The following is a 20,842-nucleotide window of genomic DNA, read 5'->3' on the forward strand; positions in this document are numbered from 1 at the left end:
GAGCCCATGCATAACCTCCATCTCTGTCACCATGGCCACTTTGTTCATGGGCCCATTGAACAATGACAGGGATAGCTGAAGAAAGAGGCTGACAGTCCACAGAGCAGGTCATCCGATCTACTTGATTTTTGAACTCATCTTCTGCTGAAGCCACTTTTTGATGAGCATTTACATGAGACAGGAATGTTCACATCCTTTGCCCATTTGTAGAGATCTCTCCACATACTTCTTCCCCAAATGTCTTTCTCACCAATTTTCCAATCATGCTCCTTCCAAGTCCCTGACCATCCAGCCAAACCATTGGCTACAGCCCATGAATCAGTATATAATCGCACTTCTCACTTCTGCTCCTTCCAAGAAAAATGCAGGACCATGTGCACTGCCCGAAGTTCTGCCCACTGTGAAGACTTTCCTTCCCCGATGTCCTTCAGGGTTGTTCCAGAAATTGGCTGTAATGCTACAGCTGTCAGCTGTCTGGTGCCTGCATAGCGTGCAGAACCATTTGCAAACCAAGCCCTAGTTTTCTCTTCCTCAGTCAGCTGATCATAGGGCACACTCCATGAAGCCATAGGTGCATGCTTGAGAACAGAAGGCATTGTAAGAGGAGTAGGAACCATAGGCATTTGGGCAACTTCTTCATGTAACTTGCTTGTGCCCTTGGGGCCTGGTCAAGCCTGATCACATATATACCACTTCCATTTTATAATGGATTGTTGCTGTGCACGGCCTACTTTATGGCTTGGGGGTCAGATAACACCCAGCTCATGATGGGCAGCTCTGGTCACATGGTGACTTGGTGGCCCATTGTCAAATGTTCAGTTTCCACTAAGGCCCAATAGCAGGCTAAGAGCTGTCTCTCAAAGGGAGAATAGTTGTCTGCAGATGAAGGCAAAGCCCTACTCCAAAATCCCAATAGCCTCCGCTGTGATTCCCCTATGGGGGCCTGCCAGAGACTCCAAACAGCATCTTTATCTGCCACTGATACCTCAAGCACCATCAAGTCTGCTGGATCATATGGCCCAAAGGGCAGAGAACCTTGGACAGCAGCCTGGACCTGTTGAAGGGCCCTTTCCTGTTCCAGGCCCCACTCAAAGGTAGCTGCCTCCCAAATCACTTGATATATGGGTGATAATAACATGCCCAGATGAGGAATGTTCTGCCTCCAGAATCCAAACAGGCCTACTAAGTGTTGTGCTTCTTTCTTGGTGAAGGAAGGAGCCAAGTGCAAAAACACGTTAGAAGGAATGTCTCTGCATGCTCCACACCACTGAACTAGAAATTTCACTGAGGTAGAAGACCCTTGAATTTTGGTTGGATTTATTTCCCATCCTATTATGTGCATATGCTTAACCAACAAGTCCAGACTGTCTGCTACTTCCTGCTCACTGGATCCAATCAGCATAACATCGTCAATATAGTGGACCATTGTGATATTTTGTGTAAGAATCAGGCGATCAAGATCCCTTCAAGTTATAGCACAATGCTGGAGAGTTAATATACCCTTGAGACAGGACAGTAAAGGTGTACTGTTGGCCTTGCCAGCTGAAAGCAAATTGCTTCTGGTGGTCCTTATGAACTGGTATTGAGAAGAAAACATTTTCCAAATCAATAGCTACATACTAGGTACCAGGAGACATATTAATCTGCTCGAGTAAGGAAACTACATCTGGTACAGAAGCTGCAATTGGAGTCACTACTTGATTAAGTTTTCGATAGTCAACTGTCATTCTCCACAGGCCAAATAGGAGAGTTAAAGGGAGATATGGTGGGAATCACCACCCCTGCATCTTTTCAAATCCTTGATGGTAGCACTAATTTCTGCAGTCCCTCCAGGGATGTGATACTGTTTTTGGTTCACTATTTTCCCTGGCAGAGGCATTTCCAGTGGTTTCCATTTGGTCTTTCCAACCACAATAGCCCTTACTCCACAGGTCAGGGAGCCAATATGGGGATTCTGCCAATTCCCAAGTATATCTATCACAATTATACATTCTGGTACTGGCGAAATAACCACAGGATGAGTTTAGGGGCCCACTGGACCCACTGTTAGTTGGACTTCAGCCAAAACTCCATTTATCACAGGACCTCCATAAGCCCCTACTTTAACTGGAGGGCCACAATGCTTTTTAGGATCTCCCAGAATCAGTGTCAACTCAGAACCAGTATCCAATAGGCTGTTACAGAAAGTGGCCTTTCCCCCAATGTACAGTTAGTTACTCTAGTAAAAGGCCACAGGTCCCTCTGGGGAAGGATGGGTGAGGGGCAAACAGCATAACTCTTTGGTACTGTGACAAAGTCCTTCCTCAAGGGCACCCGGCCTTCCCTTTATTCAAGGGGTTCTGGGTCTGTAAACTGTCTCAAGTCTGGAAATTGATTCACTGAGCGAGATTCTTTATTGCTATGATCAAATACTGACTTCCTGTCATTCGTCCTAGAGCTTTTCTGCTTATACAGATCAAATAAAAACTTAGTAGGCTTCTTATGTATGTGGGCCCTGGAAACACCATGATTGATTAGCCAGTACCACAGGTCCATTCGAGTCATGCCATTGTAGGTATTGTTTTGCCTTTGCCGCCCATTACGGTATGCTCACCTTGTCTTTGGTAATTTAATACTGCCACCTGATCCCTACTCTGAGGTCCTGTTACACCTATTATATTTACATTTAATTTATGCAGTTGAGCAGCAGCATCTCCAACTATAAGATTCGGCATAAGGAAAAGAGCAAAAACAGAGCTCTTCAAACGTTTTGGTGTCTCTCTCAATACTTTCCATCTTATAAAATCAGTAAAAGGCATGTCCTCTGGGCCCTCCCATTGTGGAGGATTTGGTGTTGCACTGCGAATCCACTCGAGCATACCAATTTGTCTGAGCCTTACAATCCCTTCATCAACACTAAGCCAGGGGATATCAGGTATCTCCAGCTCTCTGTCAGTACGCCATCTTTTGATAAATCCCTCAGCCAACCGATCAAATAAACTTTTAACACCCTTTTAAACTGCACAAGCTTCCATATTAAACCTAGAATCTCCAGTCAGGGGGCCCATGTCAATAAACTCAGCCTGATCCAATTTTATGTTCCTTCCACCATTATCCCATACCCTTAAAATCCATTCCCAGACATATTCATTACTACTGCTTGAAAGAATTAGCAAATTCACTAAGTTCTTTAGTGGTGTAGCATATCTCCTCATGGACCACACTTTCTCTCCTCTAGGGGCCTGCTTAGCTTTGAGTCTGTTATAGGTTTAGAGGCAACAACAACTGGGGCCTGAGGGACATCGACTTCATCTTGTTGAATGGGATTAGCTTCCTCAGTGGGATTAGTTGCCTCAGGCAAGGGTGGGGAGGGTGAGTCTGCTGAGGTTGGGGAGATTAATTCATCAGGTGAATCAAATTCCTCAGAGTCTGAGGATTCAAAATCCTCAGCCTCCTCAGGGTTCTCCCACACATCTCCATCCCATGTGTCAGGATTCCAATCTTTTCCTACCAATGCCCTCACCTTTACTGCTGACACCCTTCGAGGCTGGGAATTAAATTTGTGTTGTAGGTCAGCCAAACATGTAATAAGGGCTGTACCTTGATTTTCTATAGCTTTAGCTCTCTGGCTGCTGGAGAGAAGATTCTCTTCCAGGGCACACTTGGAAACATTTAAACTGTTGATTCGAATCTGGAGCTTGTCAGTTTTATCATTAAGCTCATTGTTTATCTTCATCCCTTTATCCAGCGATGCTAGAAGTAACAAGCCAGCATCATTATTTTTCTTATTTTTCCACAAATTGTCAAATATTTTATGTATAGAGTCACTAAATTTTTTGCTCTTCACAGGAGGTGAATTAGGAGATTCAAATGGGTCTATCTCCATAATTGTTTCAAATAGTCTACACCACGGATTTTCAGTGCGCTCCATGCTATCTGAAGACTTTAAGTTGGAGAGCCTGCTCCAAATACCAACAAGCCCATTAAAGAAATTCATCCTTTCAATTCTGTTTCTCTAGAACCACTCCTGGTACTGATTTCTATATTAGAGTTCTCCAAAGAGACAGAACTGGTAGAATGAATATATATGTATAGAGATTTATCAGCTTAGCTCATAGGATAGAGTCGGAGTTGTCCAACAATGGCTGCACCACACTGGAGGGGCTGAGAATCCGTAGTCGCTCAGTCCGCAAGGCTGGATGTCTCAGTAGTCCCAATCTGGTACTGAAGGTCTGACAAATTCCGAAATATCAGCTAGTCTTCAGTCTACAGCAGAAAGACGAACTCACCAGCAAGAGAGAAGAAAAGCAGCAAGAAGCCTGGCATTCTTCTCTGCCTTGGTCTTTTATACGGGCTGCCATCAGAAGGTAACACCCACATTTAGGGTGTGCCTTGCAGCTTCAGATGATCCAGTCAGGAAGATCTCTTTCATTTCAGTTAATCTCAGATCCAGTCAAGTCAGATCCAGGATTAGCCATCACAGTTCCTAAGCATTATATATAGTTTGTAGTACAGTGGAACATTTGGTGTGTTCTCTGGTGCATGTCTCATTCGAGGACCGGGACCTCTAGCTGCAGAGTAAATTTGGGAGGACCAGAAGCACAAAGTGCTCCTGTAGATCACTATGAGTGATGGTAAATGGGGTCACTTCTGTTCCTACTTCTTAGTTTCCAGTCCCATGTATCTTTCTTTTGATAACATTGCCATATAAAAGTCTTGAATTTAATGCATCCTAGAGAATGCCATGCCATTTTCACAGATTATTCTCAATTTGACAGTTAGGTTATGCCATTGTTCCAACAGGCAGTGGATCCCATGGGCACTGCATTTCCTGTAGTGTAAATGCCTGCTTGAAATGTTACATGGAATCTTGTGTCAGTGGAATAAATACCTATCCAGCCTTGGTTGGGTGACACCTGTGAGAAGGAAAGACAAACCCTGATCTATTCTTGTGGAAATGAACCACTGGCTTTTCCATGGGAAATGAGAACGGTTCCAAGAGGAGAATTCTAATATAGTAAACTTGACCAGCCACATTCCTTATTTAAAGGAGAAGTATTGAAGCTTAGCAGTGGTCTCTTTTGCTGCTGGGTTAGTCATTGGTCACTAGGAGTAGATCAACTTTGGTCAGAGAACCAATGCTTGTAGGCCCATGAATAACCTACAAGTCTCACTCTGATCATTTTATCCTCTTGCCCATTGTGTCATTGTCACTGTCCTGGTAGGAGCAAAGATATTCTAAACAGAGGCACCTGTGCCATTCCCTTTGGCTATCAGACTATTGAAATTATTGACCCCAAGCAATTAGAATTTCCCAGGAATTGGAAAGGGACATTCTAAAAACCCTGATGCCAGTTTCTTATTGGGAATTTGCCTCCTAGTAAGAGATTCAGGACAGATCTGAAAGTTGGGATCCAAGCCAATGATGGGTCAATGATTGGTGAGACCACACTTTGACCAGGACTGTTTAATAATTAGCCATACCTCTTGCCCTCTATTTAGACCTAAACCTCATGTCAGTATCTTGAACATGGACTTGGGGAGTCATTAGACCTTTTCATTTGTTCCTGTTCCCAAAGTGGCTACATTGAATAAATCTCTTGTCTTTACTTTTTACTATTACTTGTATTAATTTGTATATTGAGGACAGGTGACTAAACCTAACTTTTTATGGTTTCTCTAGCCCCACTTTTGACTCTAAAACCCAGTAACACTACTGCTGAGGTAGAAGTAGAGAGCTATAAGGTCAAGTATCTGAATCATCCTGTCTACTTGGCAATAGTTCTGTCATGGATCTTCTCTGCTGGGCATCAGCATTTACATTAAGGTCATCATATGTAGTGCCACAATGTCTACCCATATGACTACTGAAGAGCTCTTTATTTCCAACTTCTGTTTCCTTAACCAGTTCCATAGGCCATCCAATATTGCTGGAATCCATATACACCTCACCTTGGGCCATTCACACACAGACACAGACACAGGCACACGTGCGCACGCACACACACACACACACACACACACACACACACACAGAGCTGTGCCTGAAATTCTGCATAATGGGAGGCTATGTTCTCACCATCATTTTTTTCAAGGCCATTTCTCAGTAGCTTTCTATTTTCATTTTGAACACACAAAGCCAACCCATCTGTGAACCAAGCTCAAGATTTTTCTTTCTCTGTTAACTGGCTGTAACAGTTCTTCTACATAGAATTATGGTGTATCAGATACAATAGCAATGGATATCATGGGGGTTGCCCCTGTTCTGTAATGTGCATAGTGATCTCTGTACATTCTTATGCTCTGTTTTTCTTTTTCTTTTGGAGGCAAGGTCTTACTATGTATCCCTGGCTGTCCTTGAACTTACAATACTTCTGCCTCAGCCTCCCAAGTACTGGGATTAAAGGTGCCATACTTGGCTTCTTATGCTTAATCAGGAGTGTCCTACTTCTGATAGGGTTTTTGCTGGGCTCAGTCAACCTTATGACTTGGTAAGTTTAACTCACAATGGGAAATTTTGCTTCCATCTCTATCAGAGTCCAGCAGGTATGTTTGTCTAATTCCCCCACTCCCAGAAGCATGTAATTCTCTGATCTAGGTGAAATGACAGAACCTCCACATCCTTCATTATGAATCTCCTACTGGGTCATGCTGGATAAAACAATTCACCATTCTCCACCTCTGATGACCATCAATACCACATCTTCTGGAGCACGTGGACCAGGCAATAGAGTTACTTGCAATACAACCTGGATCTACTACAAAGACTTTTCCTGTTCACTATTCTTTTCTTTAAAAGTTTCTTTTATTCAGTTCTTTTTTTTAAATATGTATGAATGCTGTACTAGTTACTTTTCTGTTGCTGTGATAAAACACCATGACCAAGGGAACTAATAGGAAGAAGAGTTTATTTGTGCTTACAGTTCCAGGTTCCAGAGGGAGTAGAGTCTGTCATGGTGAAGAGGCATGGTGAGGTGGCTGGAGCAGGAGCAGAAAGCTAAACACATATTCAAGCAGGCACAGGATGGAGAACACGACTGGAAATCCAGCAAGGCTTAAGAACTCTCAAAGCCCACTGTTGTGGGTGTCCTGGGGCCCTCCGGGCAGGGCAGAGTTGGCATGGAGTCACAACACAGACTCTGGGAGTCAGGTGAGAAAAAGGCAGTGTGAGCAGCTGCAGAGTCATTTATTGTGGATATGGGGTTCCCTTATATCCCCCTCCTGGTGGGTGTCCCACTGGCCCCAGTAGGCTTTCTCAGATCGTGTCTGATCCTCATTGGCCTCTCTGGTCGAGCCATCTTGTATCAGCCATCTCCATGTCCTTTGGCAAAATACAGGTTAGACTCAACTGGATGTTTTTGGTGCATTTGCAGTGCGCATGCACAGGTTGTTCAGGCTGCACTTCCTCCTAAATATCCACCCCTTTTCTTTTTGTGAAGCTCTAGTGGGAGCCAAGATTCTTTGCCTTGGCATTGTTGGCCCCACCTCAGGGGGTCCCCAGTATTATGGACTGTGCCTGTCTTAGGTTGACTTGGTTAGCAAGTTCTTACCCATCATTGACTACCGGCCCTCAAAGGGCAACCTCCCTGGGTATGAGCCCACCAGGGTGATTGGGGAAGGCAATTATACAGAGGCCTCATGGATTTCCCCGTGAGCCAGGCCTGTAGGATCTCACGGGGAGGATCATGGCCTGTGTGTTGAAGTGCCAAGAGGACCTGGAGTGTGGCTCTGTTGATGCGTTTTTGCTGTCGGGCATACTGAAAGAGACACTTGACAAGGATGAGTAGGACCAAAGGAATTAGGCTAGCTATGATGTCCAGGAGAATGGGGACAAATGAGGCAGGCAGGATGACACCTGAGGAGACCTGGTGCTTCCTAGTAAGGAAAAGAACTGGCATCCAGAGGTCAGGGTCCCACATGTTCTCGGGGGGTGGCCCATAGTGCAAGGATGGTAGCCTTGTTCCAGAAAGCATCTAAGTCATTGGTTTTAACTTTAAGACCTCGGATGACAAGGAGGGATTTTAATGCCCTGATTTGGGGTTCACTACAGCTGGGGCGCAGATTACCCATGTTAATTCTAAGACAAACAGAGAATGTGTCAGACCCAGATGTCTTGTGTTCAGTGGGGGACTTCTGTGGTTCATCAGGCCATATGACTACACAGTGTCTCTGGATGGGGAGAGGGGGAGCGGCGGTCAGGGGCTGCTCCTGGGTTCCGCCTCCTAGGGGGTCAGCCTTTATGTGGTGGCGCTGGGCAAACCAAAAACAAGTAAATGTTCCTCCCTAACCGACAAGGAACTCAAACGACACCAAGGAAGAAGGGGAAGAAGAGGGCTCTCCACACTCACCCTCATGAGGACCGAAGGCACATGTAACACGTAGGGGCTGACTTACCGAAACTTCAGGCGGGGGGCATCTCGCAACAAAGAAAGAAAGTGGGGGAGAGGCACCCAGGTGGGTTGGGGTGGAGAAAGCGAAACTAAGGCCGATCTCTGGAGTGGTTGATGTATGGCCAGCAGAAAAGTGCAAAGAACACGGTCCAGAAGAGAAAAGCAACTACCACAACGATGGCCAGAACCCAAGAAGGTCAATGCCCATACCAGCATGGGGAACCCACTCTGGGAGCCAGATGTTGCAGGTGTCCTGGGGCCCTTCGGGCAGGGGTAGAGTCAGCACGAGTCATGACACAGACTCCGAGAGTCAGGTGAGAAGCAGGCAGTGCGAGCAGCTGCAGACTCGTTTATTGCAGATATGGGGCTCCCTTATATCCCCCTCCCAGTGTCCTACTGGCCCCGGTAGGCTTTCTCAGATCATGTCTGATCCTCATTGGCCCTCCGGTTGAGCCATCTTGTGTCAGCCATCTCCATGTCCTTTGGCAGAATACAGGTTAGACTCAGCCGGATGTTTTTGGTGCATTTGCAGCGCGCATGCGCAGGTTGTTCAGGCTGCACTTCTTTCTACAGCCCACCCTCCCTCCTGCAGTGATGCACTTCCTCCAGCAAGGCTACACCTAAGACCTCCCAAAATAGCACCGTCAACTGGGGACAAAATGTCCAGCTATTTGGAGCTTATGGGGGACACTCTCATTTAAACCATCACAAGTGTTTTGTCTGCATGTGTGTAAGTGCACCCATGTGTGCAATGCTCTAGAGGCCAGAAGAGGGTATCTGATCCCCTGGAACTGAAGTAATGCACAGTTGTTAGTTGCCATATGGGTGCTGGGAACAGAACCGGGTCCTCTGGAAGAACAACCAGTGCTTTTTTTTAACCACTGAGCCATCTCTCTAGTCTTGTTCTGGGTGCTTTTTAAAACTGGTAGTCTTCCACATACCTTGGCCCCTAATTGAACCAGGGTAATACGCCCAGGTGTGGAATATACTCAACTTAAAAAATCACAAAATGGGGCCAGCAAGATGACTGCAGGTGAGGGTGCTTGCTTTCAAGCCTGATGGTGACCAGCTTTGACCCCTGGAACCCACATGGTCTAAGGAGAGAACCAACTCCAGTAAGTTGTCCTCTCAATGTCTCCACAATGTACCATGGCATGTGTGCCTATATATGTATACATATACACATAAAAGAATTTTACAGCAGTCTTCTTTTCCTCAAGGTAGTGAGGCAGGATAGAGAGGAGGATGATAAAGGGGACATGAGTCCTTTATACTCCTCCAAGGGAGCTGCTTTACACACATCTCCCAGGCTGAACTCCATGCAACTGACAAAAACTGCCATGAAGAATGTTTGCATAAAAACAATACTACCTTTTCAGAGATGTATCTCAAACAAGAATGTTAAAACAGATGATGAATCCTTAAGGCCAAAATGTAAATCAGGACAATTTACCTCATAAGCCACCTTACAGTTTCACTTACAAAAGGGAATTCTGTCAGAGAAATAAGTAAAAACGAGCTCATATTTTACTTAAATATTAAAACTACTGTCATCTTTGGACCTGGTTGTTAATTGCATCCTTTGAACAATGTAACTTCAAAAGCCACAAATCATACAGCTATTGCCTGCCTCTCTCTCAACACCTGCACTCAAATCTAAGAGTATACTGGTTTTTTTTTTTGTCTTTTTGAAGCAGGGTCTCCCTGTAGTCCCAGCTGTCCTGGAACTCATTATGTAGACCAGGCTGGCCTTGAACTCACAGAGATCTGCCTGCCTCTGCCTCCCAAGTGCTGGGACTACAGGCATGCGCCACCATGCCTGGCTTATATTGTCTTTAAAAAAAAAAAAAAAGGCCTCAAGTGTTTCATTTTGGCTTATCCTGAAATTCTTTTCTGTGGTATGTTACCATCTCGGCTACACTGAGTGGAGGTTTCCAGGAAGAAATCCTCAGGCTACACAACTGGCAGTGTCAAGCTGTGTCTCCTTCTGCTTCTGATGATAGGAAGTTCAAGATTTGATCATTCTTTTACGTTTGGAAGGAATGACCTAGAGCACCCCTGACCATTAGACCCTAAAAAAATTAGTAGAAAGCCTCTGAGGTTTACTCTCTTGCTCTCTCTCATGTATTAACATATAGTCTCCAGCATCTTCTTCATTTATTTGACTGGCTAATCCTAATGTAATGTTCTTCAGATGTTCATTTCCAGGGAATTAAATATCTTATCTTGGAACATTCCTTATGTCAATTAACTCTAGTGCCTAATTTTACATTCTAGCTCTCTTCATTAAGCATTTTCATAACCCAGCCATACAAACCTTCTCAGCCACTACTAGTACATACATGTTGGGTATTACAACCTGTGGGTTGAACTGTATCTTTCTCCACCACAAAAAGAATGTTTAAGTCCTAATCTCCAGTACTTGTGAATATGGAAATGGGAATTTGCAGATGATCAAGTTTATATGAGCTAATTGTAATGTTTCCATATTAGGTATGAATGATATTTGTAGACATTTGGACAGACAGGCACAGAAGATCACCATGCAAACATGAGGGCAGAGATTGAAAGATCTATAAGCCAAGAAACATCAAAGATTGCCAGCAGCCACTAAAGGATAGGAATGAGCAAAGATTAGATTCTCTGTTATAGTCCCAGATGGAACCAATCCTGTCCAATACCTTGGACTCAGACTTCTAGCTTCCCAAATTCTGACACAGTAAACTTCTGTTGAGCTGGCTCAGTTTCTGGTACTTTATTACTGTTGTCCTATTGAACACAACTCTTTGGAGGCAGAGGTGGAACTAGAGTGCCCATTTTATCTCATTATGTTTCTAGCTGAATTATGCTCAGAAGTAACCATAATTCTATGTCTAGTATCCACTAAGTGGGTTAAGTGTTAGTAAGGTTCATCTAGAGGAGTAGAACAGATAGAATGTATTTGGTAAAAGGGGATTTACTGCAGTGATTTACACAATAGGGTCTAAGCAGCCCAACAATGGCTCAGTCCATGAAGCTGGATGCCTCAGCAGTCTCAATTTGGTGCTGAAGGCCTGGAGGATGCTTGGATATCTGCTGACCTTGAGTTCATGTTTGAAAAAAGGCTAGGTTAGAATGCCAGTGAAGAACAGCAGCAGCGGCGGCGGTGGCAGCAGCAGCAGCAGCAGCAGCAGCAGCAGCAGCAAAACAATAGGATATATGCACCCACCAGCAAGAAGTGAAGGCAGACAGGCAAAACTAATTTTTCCTCAGGTCTCTTCATATGTGGGCTGCCACTAGAAGATGTTGCCCACTCTGGGAGACCCTTTCCTCTCCTCTGTTAATGGTTCCTGGAAATGCCCTCACAGACACCCTTGAGTGGGGAAGTGTCAGCTGAGCAGCCCTTTCTCTGGCAACCTGCTTCACTGCCTTCATGGAAGACTGCTTGTTTTGGACACTTTACAGTCACTGTGGAAATACTCCAGCTGGGAGAATCACTACAGTTGAATCCAGAACACCTGTTTCGGAAAGCCTTGCTCGGGTCACAACTACTCCAGACAATCTGTACCAGTTTTGAAAGGCAGCATCCTAGGAAAGATAAGCCTCAACGAACTTCAGCAGCTATCCTCACTCAAGATGACAGAAAGCACCTCTTTAGCAAAAAGACTAGTGATAGGTATAATGTGGAACTAGTGACTGTTTTTTATGCAAAGCTTGTGATTAGTCTCTATATAGGACCTGTAATTGGTACAAAAAAATACAGTTGTTTGCCTACCACATATCCTGGTTGTATAAGCAATTAGTCACCACACATTGTAAATCAGTCCCAGACACCCTCCTATGGTGTTTCATGATACTGTAATAGGCCTGCTAAAAGCCTCCAAACTGGTCTTTTTTTTTTTTTTTCAAATTTTTTGCTTACCTATTATTTTTATTGAAAAGGTAGCATATGGCAAGAGGGTGGTTAAAGAGTGGTAGAGGCTGAAGGCAGAGGAGTGTGTGGCACAGGGGCAAAATTGAGGAAAACAGAGTAGGCATCTTTGGCTGGAAGAGTTCCTGGGAGCTGCCAAGACTTTAAGGCAAATGGTCCATATTCAAGGCTTGCGACCAGCAACACTAATGGCTGAAAAGGTAAAGGGTCCTGACATCCATGGCTTAGAATTTACAATATTAGCTGATACTATGATGATTTCATTAGCTGCTGGCCACAGGCAATCCAAACCCAATCTAACCTGAGCACCTAGAGCTAGCCTGGAGCCAAAAGTCTACAATTCTCAGGGCTTCCAGCATAAAGCCTGTTAGCCCAGCTTATAACCCTTCAACACTCAAAGCCTCAGAACTCCTGGCCTACTTGCAATTGCCACCCAAGGGGAGCTAAAGGACCCTGGCTGGATCATTGGTAACAGAAATACTGCTGCTCTTCAGAGGTTTTGTTTGGCCTCAAAGGCCAGACTTTTGTTCTACTCTTTTCAGTCAGATGAGGTCTGCACCAGGATACAACCCTTAGCCAGTCTGGACTGACACCTACTCTGGGCCACCAGTCTGCTCCTGCACCCCTCAGATATGCCTATAGTTCTGAGAGCAGCGAGCCTTCAAGAGCTCCACCAAGGTTCCCAACAGGTCTCTGATTCCACGTCCCAAAGTCATCTCAAGGGCTGAGACACTGCTGGAGAGTCTTCTTGGTCAGTGCAGAATACTTGTGGCGTTATTGTGAAATGCAATGAACACACACACATTGAAACCAGTGGCGTATGCTACAGCGTGCTTGCTTCCATCCAACAGACGCTCACAGAGGGTGCCAGCAGGGCTACCCAGGGGGAAGAGGCTGGAAGCGCAGACGGTCTCCTGGCCCGCGTAGTCAGCCTACTGTCAGGGTCGCAAACCTGCTGTACTTCGGTCTGCTTCCCAGGCCAATCGGACCTGCGCCACGCCGGAGCTGACGCGGCAGGTGTCTCCCAATGGTCGTCCCCAGATGCCGGCGCCGGCCAGTGGAAGCGAGCCTTTAGTGTTGCCGGGCGGGGCTTGGGCTCGCACCCGCGCAGGCGCTACTCCGCCCTCGGCCGCGCACGCGCGCTCCCGAGTGGGCCTGCTGGCGCGCGGGAACCCGCCGGGGAAGCTGCCTCCGGGAGGAGTCGCCTGCGCTCGTGCGGGCGCCGGTGTGGAGCCGTCCGGGCCGCGCCTGCCCGCTGCTGCGGGTCTGCTGGCCGCCGGTGCGCTTCAGCCCCTGGCCATGGCTGACCGCGGATGTCCGCTGGAGGCGGCGCCGCTGCCCGCCGAGGTGCGCGAGAGCCTGGCGGAGCTGGAGCTGGAGCTGTCGGAAGGTGAGCGCCGGGCCCTTAGGAGCCCGCCGGGACCTTCACCGGGTCCCCCACCCACGGCGCCCACAGCGGGGCCACAACCGGGGACCCTGCCCTGCACCCCACGCGGGACCCCTGCGGGCCTTTCCTGGGCATCCTCTCGGGGCACCTGCCCGGGGGCCGTATCGCCTGACGGGCCGGTGTCCGGCCTCGGAAGGACACCGGAGGGACGGGCTGGCAGGTCGGCCGGGGCGGACTCTGCAGGAAGGCCGTCTGTCCAGGCTGTGGTCGGTGCTTCCTGAAGCGCCAAGGCCACGGGCTGCGCTTCCAGAGCCTGCTGTGTATCCCGTCGGCAGGCAGGAAGCCCGGAATCCCGAAGCCCAGCCCCACCCCTGGGACTCCAGCCTGCCGCGTAAGCCTCAGTTTCCTTCCTCATCTCTAAAACGAGGCTACAACACTTTCTTTGTGGGCTGTGAAGTTAAAATGCCCTGGTAGAGTTAAAACACCTTAACACTTAGAGGTTTTAGTCCTCTTACTACGGAATTTTTTATTTTACATTTGTGTGTGTGGTCGCATGGCTTGCGTGCAGAGGCCAGAGGACCATTTGCTAGAGCTGTTTATCTCCTTCTACCATGTGGGCGCAGGGCATCGAACTCAGGTTGTCAGGCTTGATGACAACTGCCTTTATCCACTGAACCATGTCGCCAAACCTCTTATGAATTTTTATAACTTAAAAAGGCCAAGAAATGATGGTTTAAAATAGACTGAAGTAACCAGACTTCAGAGGTGGTGGGTGGTAACCTTGATTTGTATGTTATATCTCTTCAAGGTCTGGGAGAAGAGTTCTCTGCTTGGGGGGGGTGGAATACACACACGCCCACCCCACACACCTCAGTCCTTGAGGAAAAGCTTCTGTTTCTTAACTCCGCTTTTGAGACTTAAATGTATTTTCAAATTTTAGAATCCATTTTTTTTCACAATATTGTTCAACTTCAGATAACTGTATGCTTTGCTTAGGTTAATGTAGTGAGTTCCCTTTTTTTTGTTGTTGTTTTTGGCAGGGTCTCCCTAGTCTAAGCCCACCTTGGAATTCACTATATAGACCAGGCTGGCCTCGATCTCATAGAGATCCGCCTGCCCCTCCCTCCCAAGTGCTGATTTAAAGGCCTGCACCACCATGCCTGCCAGTATAGTAAATTTGTAAAACAACATCTGATTAAATAGGCATTGGCTTTTATTAATGCAATTAGTAACCTTAGGGAGGTAGTTGCTCTTATCTTTGTTTTACATTATTAGTACAACATCTACTTGGAATTGTTTTGAACCCAATATTCATATTTTAAAAAGTTCTATTCCATAATGTGTTTTAAAAATTGGAAGCATGCTAAGAAATTGGTTACTTCAAGAATTCTTGGCAATTAGGTGCCCTTTGGAGGTCTGAAGTTAGGAATGATTCTGACAAAAATCTATATTTCATAAGGCTCCTCAGGGGGAAAAAATCAACATTTTAGTCCAGCTTTTGCAAGTCATATGTGCAGATTGCTTCTAATTTCTGCTCCAAAATCATTATTTCAGTTCCTTGGGATATCTTGGGTGCTTTCTAGGTATTAACAAATATATTGTTCCCTTTCCTCAAAACAAAGTAAAAATTTCATGATTTGTAATGGAACCAGAAAACATCAGTGAAAGAAATCTCTCATGTCTGTTCAATACATTTATACTGTTGCCATTTTAGACATATGTAGGGGGTGTATATGTAAGTAAAAGGGTATAAGATTGTGTGCCATAGAGAGGAATCTGAAAAAAATAACTGAAGTTGAGAAAGGAGGAAGACAGCAAAGTGTTGATAGGAGATTGCAGAGTGCAGTGGCAGCCCAGGAGACAGGAGCCACAGCTTCTTCCCCTCACCTAGACTGGCATCTTTCTTTTTGCCAAAATAGGTTAGAGATTACCTTGGCAGATTCACACTTGGTCCTGTTCCCAGAGAACTTCCACACCTTAATATTGGATTCTGTAGTTTGTGATTGTTGGTGTAAGACTTTTCCTCTTGGGCTTATAGGTGCCCAGCAATAGGGACTATGTGTTAGGCAGATTTTTGGAGTTTTCACATAGTGACTGGCATCTACTAAGTGTTGTCTGGTAAGTCACTTCTTTTACAACGTCTCTAAACTTGGGTTAGGTCAGCTGTGAAGGAGGGGAACGTTAGTTTTATTGACATTCCAAGGTTCTTGTAAAGACTTATCCAGTGTATGTGAAAGTGGTTTTTTTGTTTGTTTGGTTGTTTTTTTTTTTTTGGTCTTTTTGAGACAGGGTCTCCCTGTAGCCCCAGCTGTCCTGGAACTCACTATGTGGACCAGGCTGGCCTTGAACTCACAGAGATCTGCCTGCCTCTGCCTTCCGAGTGCTGGGATTAAAGGCATGTGCCACCACGCTTGGCGTGAAAGTGTTTTGAGACTGGGAAGGTGTTTCATTTATAAGTTAAAGGAATGTGTTTCTAAGAAGTCATAATTCTAAAATTAGTGTTACACCAATTGTTTAAACTTTAAATTTTTTTAGCATACAAAATAGTGGGTTGTGCGCACGTGCGTGTGTGTGTGTGTGTGTGTGTGTGTGTGTGAGACATACCATGTTTATCACCATTTTTATGCCTTTTTCAACTAGAGGTTGTAGAAGTGGGACTCTGTCTAGGACTTCCTTTTCCCGTATTCAGGACAGAAAGATGAACTTCTGGCTTAGGGTGGGACAGTGTCAACAATACATTTGTCTAAGGGCTTAAAATTTAGAGTTGTCATTGGTGAGTATGTTGGAAGGAAGGGGAAGGGGGAGAACTTAACATAGATGTGGTATTGCCTTCATGGGAACTGGTAGTGAGTAATACTTGGATAGTTTGGACGGTTTGTGGGCCTCACACACAAGCAGGTACTAGTTGATGACACATAGATAATCTGGAAAATTCTGTATGTCTCCTGTCAGCTGCACATCAGCAGTGAATAGATGATTTTAACCCTCTGCCTTTATTCTTAACCTCTACGCAGCTTCATTCTCCATCATTCTTACTGGTTCTTATTGTCTAGTGTGGTGGTTGGGGTTGCCCTCAGAGAAGTTCTGATCTTAGACTGTGTTCCTCCAGGGCAGGTGTGCTGAACTGCTGTTATGGATCCCTGGATTCCCAAAGCATGATAAGCAGAGCTGTTTGTTGCTCCACCTTCTTTTCCCCAAATAATTCCCCTTCTGCTTTCAGTGTCATCCTTGATAGCCCGTCCTTCTGACTGTCATAGGATGAGGGGTAGAGGTACATGGAATTCCACTCTTAGGCAATTACACTCCCCCCTACCCCCAGCAGAAGTGCCCGCAGAAAAATTTATAAATGGGATTCCTGAAAGTACAAATGTTCATGGATAAAGGTGAGGTCATTAGAAGTTTAGTTTTGATTTTTTTTTAAAGAATTCCCAAACTTTTGCGATTTAAATTTTATTGTAATAAGTTATACTAAGCACACCTTACCAGCTGATTTTGGCACACTAGTGTACAGTATATTTAAAAATTATTTAGTTAACAATAATTAATTTGTGCATGGGGCGGGGGGACGACAAGTACATGTTCCGTGGTGTGCATCTAAGTCAGGACAACTTTTTTTGGGAGGCAGTTCTTTCCTTCCGTCTTATTTTTGAGAAGAGTTTCTTGTTATTTCTGCTGTTGGACTGTGTACTTCAGGCTATCTGGCCTACTGGCTTCTGGCCCATTCTCCTTCACCTCCCATCTCACAGTAGTAGTGTTGGAATTACAGATGCTTACCACCACATCTAGTTTTCTCCATGGGTTCTGGGGATTGAACTCAGGTTGTCATGGTTGTGTTGCAAGTGTTTTTACTTGCTGATACTTCTTGGCTCTGTGTATCTTAAAGTAATTACCATTAGGGCTGGGCGTGGTGGGGCATGCCTTTAGCCCCAGCATTCAGGAGATCTCTTGAGTTCAAGGCCAGCCTCTTCTACATAGTGAGATCCAGGCCAGCTGGGGCTATAGGGAGACCCTGTCTCAAAAAGATGCGCCCCCCCCCCGCCAAAAAAAAGTTATTACTGCTAAATTTTTTTGGAAACATTGACAATGGTGAAACGTTTGCTCTTCTAGTGGCCTGCACTGGGTTAAAGAGAAGATACCCATTTAACATCCTTTTTGTTACCTCCTTGCTTTCCTTGATTCTGACAATGTAGATTCCAGCCTGGTTGGATTAAAATAGAAAGGGGTTCAGAAGCAGTTTGTACATTTATAAAGTTTTTTCCTTTCTGTCTTTAATATCTAAAAGCTATCATATAATTCTTAGTCTTCAAAATGACAGCCAGACATTGCTTTCATCTTAACAGATGTGCTATGCTTCCTAGGAATTTTATAGAGGATAAAAGTTCTCATCTGGGTTTGTGGTACTTGCTCATAACCCCAGCAAATGGAAAACAGAAGTAGGAGGGTCATGAGTTCAAGGCCACATAGCCAGAGTGGTTTTTGGTTGTATTATTATTATTATTAGTTTTTTTGGTTGCTTTTTAAAAGACAGAGTCTTACTGTCTAGCCTTGGTGGTCTTCTTGCCATGAAGACTAAGCTGGCCTTAAATTCAGAGAGATCCACCTGCCTCTGCCTCCTGAGTGTTGGGGATTAAAGGTGTGTGCCACCACATCTAGCAAAAGACTTTTTAAAATATTTTTTTTTAAAATTTCATTTATTATTTTTATTTTATGTGTGTGCATGTATTGCCTGCATGTAGGTAAGTGCACCTGTGTTGTGCAATGCTCTCGGAGCTCAGAAGAGGCTGTCGGATCCCCTGGGACTGGAATTATGGACAGTTGTTAGTTGCCATGTGGGTGCTGGGATTCAAACCCATGTCTTCTGCAAGAACAACCAGTGTTCTTAACCGCTGAGCCATATCTCGAGCCATCTCTCCATCCTGCAAAAGACTTTTTAAAAAGTGCATGTCCAGGGGCTGGAGAGATGGCTCAGCGGTTAAGAGCACTGACTGTTCTTACAGAGGACCTGGGTTAGAATCCCAGCACCCACATGGTGGCTACCAACCGTCTGTAACTCCAGTTCCAGGGGATCTGAGACCTTCTGACATCCATGGGTATTGCAGGACACAGGTGCACTCACATACATGCAGGCAGTACACTCACACATTAAAAAAAGTCCATATCCAAATTCTACTCAACTGTCAAGAACCAGCCCCCAAACCTTATTTTGACCTTTCCCTGATATCTCTGAGTGACTGCTGTCTTAGAACCCTGTTGCACTTACCTCTTTTTTGAAGTTTTTGCTATTTTGTGTTTGGTTTATTTTTGAAATGAACCTCCTTATGTAATAAATGTATTAGTTACATTTTGCATCATTTTGACTGGATACCTGATAGAACAATATAGAGAAAAGATGTATTTTGGCTTACAATTTCAGGGGCATTTGTGACAGCAGAAGCATGTGGCAGAAACTTCTCACACTATAGCAGACCAAGAACCAGAGAGTGACAGGAACCAGGAACCAGGCTATAACCTTCAAAAGCTGACTCCCAGTGGCCTACTTCAGTATTTAGTCCAACTTTAAGAGTCCCCATTGTTTTAACAGTCTCAAAACTGTTGAAAAGTCCTTTTGGAGACTCAAGGAAAACTCTTTGTGATCCCCTATAAAATAAAAAAATTGCAGGTATCTAATATATGATGGCACAGAGTAAAAATTCTCATTATCAAAGGTAAGTAGGATCATAGCAAAGAAAGACTGAGCTAAAGCTAGACCAAAACCTAGAATGGCAAACATTAAATCCTGAAGATCTACATCTGGCATCTGGGGCTTATAGTGGCATCATCTGGACTCTAGTGAACTAGGGTACATCCTGCCCCCATGGCCCTGCCGTTTGTAACACACATGGGCTCTCTCTTGGGTTAGCACCACTCAGTGCTTTTCCCAGCAGATATCTCATGTTCCTCGCATCTCCAATATTTTGAGGTTTCCACTGCAACTTAGACCACCCTTATAGCTACGTGTATCCTGCTGAGGGCTTCATGCAGGGCATCTGACCCTGTTACACACTGGCTACGCTGGGTAGCTTCAATTGTCAAATTGACACACCTGGGAAGAGGGAACCTTAATTGAGGAATTTCCTCCATCAGACTGGCCTGTGGCCATATCTGTGAGGCATTGGTGAATGATGTGGGAGGGCCGAGCCCACTGTGGATGGCACCCCTCCTGGACAGGTTGTCCTGGGTTGTATAAGAAAACAGGCTAAGCACAGACCAGAGAGCAAGCCAGTAAGCAGCATTCTTCCATGAGCTGTACTTTAGTTCCTGCTTCCAAGTTTCTGTCCCGAGTTCCTGACCAATTTCCCTCAAAGATAGACTGTGCCTTGGCCGTATAAGATGAAATAAAGCCTTTCCTCCCCAACTTGCTTTTGGTCATGGTGTTTAGCAACAGGAAACTAAACCAGAACACTTGTTTTTCAGGCTTTCCTTAAAAATCTTGGTGCATGGCCAATATCCTGTTTCTTGCATTCTGCCCGCCTGCTAAACCAGCCCTGGCGGGTAACATCAAGTTTTGATAGAGAAGTAGTCAGGCTCTCTTAGATCATGCTTCAGGTAGCTTCTTGAGTGTTTGGGTAGCGGGACCCAGAAAAACACTTCCTTAAGAGTTCCATTAGGAGTGCTTTCAACTCTTTTTTTGAGGCAGGGTCTCCCTGTAGCCCCAGCTGTCCTGGAACTCACTATGTGGAGCAGGCTGGCCTTGAACTTACAGAGATCCGCCTGCCCCTGCCTCCCAGGTGCTGGGATTAAAGGCGTGTGTCACCATGCCTGGCTTCAACTCTTATTTTTTTTTTGTTTTGTTTTGTTTATTAGAAGAAGCATTTCATTACAACAGCATTAACCTATTCAATAACATTTTTCTGAGCTAGGGTACATCTCTTTCAAAATTGGCTGTACATTTCTAGGTTTACAGATAAATTATTATGCTTATATAATCTTTTACTCATTATAAACTCTATAAGACATAAAATTAAATGAGGTTCCAACAGCAGGATGACTCAGCAGTAAAGATACCTGCTACCATGCCTGATGACCTGAGTTCTATCCCCAGGACCCATGTGGTAGAAGAAGAGAATCAGCTCTCACAAGTTGTCCTCTAACTCCACACGTGGGCCATGACACGGGCACATACACATACACACACAC

The 20,842-nt window shown here is 45.1% G+C and overlaps 1 protein-coding gene across 12 annotated transcripts in view; it reads left to right on the forward strand.

Moving 5' to 3' along the window:
• The first annotated feature begins 13,413 nt into the window (after positions 1-13,413).
• Dip2a (disco interacting protein 2 homolog A) overlaps positions 13,414-20,842 on the forward strand; it is a 149,369-nt gene continuing 141,940 nt past the window's right edge. For 6 of the 12 annotated variants that reach the window (XM_029567069.1, XM_029567070.1, XM_008840474.3 and 3 more), the window contains exon 1: positions 13,415-13,669. In XM_029567069.1, the coding sequence (XP_029422929.1) occupies positions 13,579-13,669 (91 nt within the window). In that variant the 5' untranslated portion in view covers positions 13,415-13,578. Of the gene's footprint in view, positions 13,670-20,842 lie in introns of all 12 variants that reach the window. The other 6 variants (XM_029567068.1, XM_029567066.1, XM_029567073.1 and 3 more) reach the window with 2 other exon arrangements.

The sequence above is a fragment of the Nannospalax galili genome, unplaced genomic scaffold (assembly GCF_000622305.1).
Source record: "Nannospalax galili isolate Female #2095 unplaced genomic scaffold, S.galili_v1.0 scaffold619, whole genome shotgun sequence".
In the NCBI taxonomy this organism is placed as follows: Eukaryota; Metazoa; Chordata; class Mammalia; order Rodentia; family Spalacidae; genus Nannospalax; species Nannospalax galili.